At 49.6% G+C, this 6,994-nt stretch overlaps 1 protein-coding gene across 1 annotated transcript; it reads right to left on the reverse strand.

The window, feature by feature from the left end:
• Positions 1–371: 371 nt before the first annotated feature.
• LOC129406843 (galectin-4-like) lies at positions 372–5,891 on the reverse strand. Its single transcript, XM_055146423.1, has 8 exons — positions 5,822–5,891; positions 5,250–5,338; positions 4,329–4,536; positions 3,403–3,537; positions 1,182–1,211; positions 867–955; positions 589–754; positions 372–515 (listed from the first exon to the last, which is right to left on the reverse strand). Exons 1-8 carry the CDS (start codon positions 5,864–5,866, stop codon positions 372–374), a joined length of 906 nt encoding a protein of 301 aa, XP_055002398.1. The 5' UTR covers positions 5,867–5,891.
• Between the last annotated feature and the right edge of the window lie 1,103 nt (positions 5,892–6,994).

Consider the following 6,994-nt stretch of genomic DNA (forward strand, 5'->3'; position numbering starts at 1 on the left):
TGTTATTCCCCACTGTTGTGTAGAGGGACAGAGCTGTGCAGGCACCCAAGAGAGCACATGGCCGGGCTTGCACTTGGCACATGTGCCCTGCCCTGAGCTACCAAGTAACATCCTAGATGTGTGAGAGTTGAACTCATCCTCATAAGCTTGTAAAATGTTATGTATTGACACAGAGATGCTCCAAACTCATGACTTTATTTTGCTTGTGCTAAACTACCAAAGCATGTGTATCCTGTAAAAAGGGAAAAAAATCAAGTGAACTGGATTTGAAAGAGGTTAATAAAGTAAACTTTAGGGATTAAAAGGAGTATTCTAAGGGGGTGGAGGGGTCTTTCTTCTGAGTTTTCTTGGATCCTGGCCAGCTGTGAAGCTCAGACCTGGACATAGGAGAGGATGACATCACTGGAGATCTCCAGTATGTCCGCCGTGGTAGCCGGCACACGATGTTCATAGTCAAAGATGTGCTGGCCATTGGCAAATACCTTGAGGTTATCGGTGCTGGTGCAGATGGATAGCTGCAGGAGAAGGGCAGGTGTGAGATGGGGCAGGACACATACTTGAAGGGAAGGGAAGGAGAGCTGGACTCACATCAAAGTACTGTCCTGGAGCAAAGGGATTATAGGAGATTCCGCTCTCCTCGCACCCCCAGCCACCGTTTAGGAAACTGTTCCTCACGACGGCCTTCTCACCCATGCGTGGGTTGATGTGCAGGGCTATGTCCCCGGTGGTTCCCACAATGAAGTTGATAAAAAATCTGAAAGTAGAGAGAAAAGTAGCAGTCAGCACTTGGGGGTACATTACTGGCAGCCCCAAGGACGAGGCATGGAGAATAGGGTTCACATCCCATCTCCACTTGGCATCTGTACCTGTGGGCTGAGCGGGGGATGAAGCCCACGATTATGATGGTTCTGTTGGTCTTCAGTCCCCCCTGAAGTCTCCGCATATATGGCACAGGCTGTGGGGTGAGAATATGGGCCCCACAAAGTTAGAAGCAGAGGTCGACTGTGAGAGCAGGGTACCCACCCCTCCTAGGGGCCTGTAACCCTCTCCCACCTCCTGCCAGCCCCCTCTGACCAATATACTTCCTCCAACAGGACACCCCTATATACAGGTCCCCACCATCAGTTCATGCTAACCCAAGATCACCCCTCATAAAGTCTGGCCCCCACTGGCTGTCTTACCGGGTAGAAGATTGGGGGTCCCTCCATGGCCTGTCCAGTGAGCAAGAGAGAATGCAGAAGAGTCAGCAAATGTTTGCAGCAAATCACCAGATGCAGGTGTTCCTTGGGGTGCTGAGTTACAAAACTGGAGAGCTGACCCCATGGACCTCCCTCATTCTTAGCCCCTATTCCCATGTCAATACAACCCTCCAATTTACAGGCAGGTTAACTATTGATCTGAGAGCGACTCCAGGACACTATATACAGAGAAGACAGCAATAATTAGGGCTCTCGGGCTCCTCAGACGCTGAACCCACTTAAGGGAAATCTATGACCCTCAGCAGGTCCTTATGCAGGATGCCATAAAAGCCACAGGCATCTGTGGGAATAGAGACAGAAGGACCACCCAAAGTAAGACCTAGACAGATGAAGGACACCCCCCAGGACAAGCCCTACATCACCATCCATGGGAACTCTGGAGTCAAAGGCTGGCACCAGATTCCTCATCAATAAAGGGGTCCCGTCTTGTCTAAACTCCAGTGCTCAATGAGAAACTTCTTTAGCTGTTTCTTTGGGGAGCCACACCTAGTGGTTTGGTGGGGATTGGCTTCTAGCTCTGTACTCAGGAGAGTTTCTGGGGTCGCTCCAGGGATCATGGGGTACTAGTAAGAGAACTGGGATGTGTGAATGCAAAGTACATGCTTCATATTCAGGGGATCCCTGTGTTTGAACACCAGCTCAGTGTGGTTCCTTGATCGCATTCAGGTGTGCCCCCTAAGTGCTAGGTTTGGAAAAGCTCCTGAGCTTTGCTGTGTCTGACAGGCCCTCCCCCCACCAAAATAAAAAAAAGAAAGAAAAATAAGAGTCTTTTTATTCTTGTCCCCACCTAGAATTCCTGCTCTGTCGGGACCCTCCTCAGCCCCTGTCTTTCCCTCTACCTGAAGCCCATGCTGAAGTCGTTCTCCTCAGGGTACAGCCCCTGACCCCTGATCACCTCACCTCTAATCTCAACTTGCTTCTCCCTCCACAGCCTCCCCAAGGCACCTGGAGTCCTTGAGACCAGACACTCTCTCCGGACCCCCAACCCTTGTCTTGTGGGTCTGTGCTTCTTCCACCATTTTCCCTCTCTTTCTCTTACTTTCTCTCTCATCTTTCTCCGGTCCCTTCCCTTTCCCCTCCATCTCTCTCCGTCCTCCCCTTTCCGTTCTTCCCTCCCTTTAGTGAGGGGGTTTCCCATGCACTGTTCAGGGGTCTCTGGGCCACTCTCAGCAATACTTGACCAAACAGGCTGGACTCTTCAGTCCCTGGGCCCACCAGTGCTTTGGGATTTCTCTGAGTGAAACTGGGGGGCCATCCAGCGCCAAGATTGAGCTAGGGACTCACCATAAAGGCCTGTGTCCCAGTCCTTTGAGGGCTTCTTGTTCTGTTTTGCCTTCTACTTTATTTTTATTTTGGGGGTTTTGGTAACACCCAGCAGTGCTCTGGTATAGCTCCAGGCATTGTGCGCAGGGATCATTTCAAACAGGGTACACGGAACACTTTGGGTGCTGGGGATCAAACCTGTGTTGAATGCATGCACATGACCGCCTATGTCTCACATTTTAAACCATTCTAAAATCTCTTTAAAATATTTTTATAGGGACTGGAACAAATAGCACAGGGGTACAGCATTTGCCTTGCACGCACCGACCCAGGTTCGATTCCCAGCATCCCATATAATCCCCTGAGCACGGTCAAGAGTGATTCCTGAGTACAGAGCCAGGAGTGACCCAGGTGCATTGCTGGGTGTGATCCAAAAAGCAAAAAAATAAATTATTTGATAACTAACTTTTGATGACTTAGGTAGTTATCCTTTGATAATTTCTTATTAAGATTCTTATTTTGCACGGTTGAGGACCCAGGACCTCTCATGGAAGGCAGGAGTACTACCACCCAGCTACCTCCCTGACCCTGGTTTCCCTTCTAAACTATACTCATTTTCCATGACAGCGATTGGAACATTGGTACTTTAAAGACAAAGTTTAGCTTCAGGTCAGCCTCCTGGATTCGGATATTCCCATGAAGCTCTGGTTGCACCTGCCACCAGGACCCAGGGGAGCTTTTTCTAGCCTCTATGCAGAGTCTCTGTCACTGCTGGTTAACCTGCATTGCTCAACCAAGGGATCCATACCACGCAACTCTGCAAATCAACCAGTGGGAGGGAAGAAGAGAAGGGAGCTAACCAATGAGAGAACACACTCACCTCAGAGAATTTAGGACATTGGCCAAGGAAGGAAACCAATTGAAGGGTCATGTTCCCATCCACATACAGGTGGGTGACTTTCTGGATGGGGGTCCGGTGCCCAAACTCATAGAAATGATTTCCATTCACCAGCACCTGAAGGGCAAAGGTAATGAAGACCAGGGTCATGAGTCCCAGAGGGACTCAGGGAAGTACAAACAGGAAGCAGGGATGGGGGACTTTTAAACACAGGATCAAATCTGGAGGAAGAGCTGGAGACCCATGTCAGGACCTCAGGTTCCACAGGTTTAGATCAACTTGAAGTCAGTTCCATAGGAGTGAAGATGCTCTGCCTGAGTGAAATGCTGGACATCAAAAAAGAAACAGCTCAAAGATGGCAGATTATCGAGGACACAAAACATGGCCCATGGCGAGGTCGGGAGAATATCAAGCCTGACTCTGGTTTGGACATAGAGGTCTCACTCTAACACAGACTGTGTCACCCTGACTAATCTCTCTAAACTACTCTCAAAAATGGTTGAGGAGAACAAGAGGGGCATAAGGCAGGGGTAGGGCTCAGCAGTGGACCTCATGTCTTGCATGTGTGAAACCCTGGGTTGAATCCTGTTCTCCACAGTCCCCCCCGAGTCCCTACCATTTCAGGGTACCTGCAACTGAGAGGCAAGCCCTAGATGTTATAGCCACAAAGGGAGAAAAGGATAAAATAAAAACAAAAACAGAAAACTGGGAATGGCAGAAACCTCCTCAGGCTGGAGCTCAAGCTTGTGTTCACGAGTTCAGGGGGGAATGTTTAATCTTCTCCTCAACATGGCAGCCTCCCTTTGTAGTACCAGGTGTGGCCCCTCAGAACAATCAACAAATTCAAGCAATAATTGAAGTCCGGACCAAGGTAAAGGGTAGGCTGAGAGGAGGCAGCTGACTCTGACCTTGTAATGCTCCTGTGTGATCATCACCAGTATATCGAAGTGCTCCCCGTTTTTGAAGGGGATCTTCCTTTTCTCCTCCTCTGCACCCCACGTGCCTGACAACCTTGCGTTGAAGACAACCTTGTTCCAGCCAGCAAAACGGGGGTTGAAGTGGAAGGCGATGTCATCTCTTACTGCATCTGGCCCCAAGGCAAAGTTCACCACGAAGCTGTGGGGGACAGGAGAGCCTGTTCCTCAAATCCTCCCAGCAATGCTGCCAGAAATGGGTCAGAACCTCCAGGGAGCCTGATTAGCTCCACCCAAGAAGGTTGAGGTGACATTGAGGTGGTCACTGGGATCTATGACCAAGAGATTTGGGGTACGGTGACCAGGGTCCCAGGATGCAGTGAACCATATTGATTTGCTCACTGGCACCCCCAACTCCAACACAAATGTTCCCGGAAAACCTGACTACCCAGGGGGTCAGTCTCTGTGCCAGCATCTACAGCTCTGGCTGCTCAGGCCTCCCGAGAGCCCTGGAGCACCCTAGTGAGAGCACGTCACTCACTGGAGCATCCCCAAGTTCTCCAGAGGGCATCTCCCCTCACCCCTGGGCCTGCATCAGCCCTTTCTTCTCCCTCAAAGCTCTGATGCCTGCAGAACCCCACAACCCCATCTTCTTTAGTCCCTGTACAATTTTGTTTCACCTAGGAAATCTTCCCTATGCCACCCATGAAGAGACTATGCCACGCCCCTCTTTCTCCTCTCCATCTCTCCCACTCCCCATATCGGACTCCATCACCATGTAACTTAGTCTATGTTTCATCTTTTTTCTTCCCTTTCTGAGAGTGTGGTCTCTCCAACAGTTCCTGAGGGCCTGGAACCCCACTGCAAGTGCTACTCAATGTCAGACCCTCCCGCGGCCGGTATGGGATCTCTCACCTTTGCAAGTTCTGGTGGGCCACTCCAGCAATGTAGACGAACGTCCCGACGTTGAGGTCACATGGGATGGGTTTGCAGAAGGGCAGCGTCTGCAGTAGACCCCGGGCCACGGCCTCAATTGTCATGTGTGCAAAGTAGCATTTTCCCTTCCTGGAAAAGTGCCCACCCCCATCTCTTCACAAGAGAGAGGGACCCCAAAGTGAGGGTCAAAATGAAGAAGAGGGTTGAGTGTTAGGAACGGAGTCTCGGGCCTGGAGCAATAGCAAAACGGGTAAGGTGTTTGCTCTGCGCGTTGCTGACCCGGGTTCGATTCCTAGCATCCCATATGGTCCCCTGAGCACCTCCAAGGGCAATTTCTGAGTGCAGAGCCAGGAGTAACCCCTGTGCATCTCCAGGTGTGACCAAAAAAAAAAAAGAAAGGAAAGGAGGCTCAGTGAAGGAGTAAAAAAATCCCAGGGATGGTGTAGGCGGCAGGTCCCTGGATCCCTGTTACCTCTGTGTTTCAGGCTGGGAGGGACCTGGAGAGTGGGAGTCGGGATGAACCCAGGTCAGAACCTGGGTCTGTGTCTCACCGGGTTGTAGGTAGGATAGTAGCCAGGTGCAGGCACGAAAGTCATCTTCAGATGCTGAAATGGCAGTTTGTCTTCTGACAGCTGCAGGAGTGGAAATGTGCCACATGGTCACTGGGGTGACTCTTATACTCTCCTGGATTTGTTGTTCCCTATTTGAGAAAGCCCTGCCTCCTGAGCATCATGGGAAATTGCTTAGTCACCAGCCCTACAGAAGCCCAAAGACTTGAGGATCACAATCCTTTGAGTGGCAGCTATGAGTTGTAGGAAAATAAAAATAATTTTTTTTCAAAAGGCCCTCACCCAGATGCAGAAACTCTGGCTTCACGTAGAGAAGGCAGACGACCCTCTCAGAAAAGGAGCAGCTTCAAGAGAATCTAGAAGTGATGATAAGATTATGAAAAGTGGGGCCAGAGCTATAGCACAGCGGGTAAGGTGCTTGCCTTCCATACAGTTAAATCGATTCAATTACTGGCTTCCCATATGCTTCCCGAGTACCACCAGCAGTGATTCTTGAGCACAAAGACTGGAGTAAGCCCGGAGTATTGCTGGGTGTGATCCAGCACTCCCCCCTCTCCAAAGTAAATAAAAATAGCATATGTTTTGTGAAAAGGAAATTCTGATCCACTGCATCATCCTTATTTTACTGGACTCTACTGGTTTTTCTCACCACTCACCACTCAGTCAAGATTTTAAAAACTATCCTATATAAATACATATTTTTCCAAATCAGTAAGGGACAGGGCTCCTCCTGGCTCAAGGGATAGTGGGTACAATCCCATGAAAAGGATTCTCTGAGAAAGGAAACCTGACCGTGGAGGAAGGCTCCATGATCTCACATGCCACTCACACTGACTGTTCTCACCAGTTTGCTACAAGCTTCTCTGTTTAAAAACCTTAATTCTCCATTGATGTTTATTCTCCCTCTCTCTCTCCCAAAACATCATTTGTCACCTCTGAATGTGAGACATCTACCAGAAATTCTTGCGGTGTGTGTATGTGGGGAGGGGGATAGAGAGAAAAGAGAGAGAGAGAGAGCACTTTTTCCCCTTCTCGTCTCCTCATAACAAGTGTAATCTAGTTTGTCAAGTGTCAGTGACTGTCCTGACTTCTCTTTGGCAGACTGTGAGTTATAATCTTCCTTGTTCTTTTTGGGCCCTGCTAGCTTCACCTTGA

The sequence above is a fragment of the Sorex araneus genome, chromosome 8, assembly GCF_027595985.1.
Source record: "Sorex araneus isolate mSorAra2 chromosome 8, mSorAra2.pri, whole genome shotgun sequence".
In the NCBI taxonomy this organism is placed as follows: domain Eukaryota; kingdom Metazoa; phylum Chordata; class Mammalia; order Eulipotyphla; family Soricidae; genus Sorex; species Sorex araneus.

What these genes read in the sequence shown, in the direction of transcription:
- LOC129406843 (XM_055146423.1), bottom strand. Translation starts at nt 5,866, where the DNA reads ATGACTTTCGTGCCTGCACCTGGCTACTATCCTACCTACAACCCG. An exon ending in AATGTCCTAAATTCTCTGAG is followed by an intron (nt 1,212 to 3,402) that starts GTGAGTGTGTTC and finishes CTCACTGGACAG; the next exon opens with GCCATGGAGGGACCCCCAAT. An exon ending in CTCCAGGACAGTACTTTGAT is followed by an intron (nt 516 to 588) that starts GTGAGTCCAGCT and finishes CTTCTCCTGCAG; the next exon opens with CTATCCATCTGCACCAGCAC.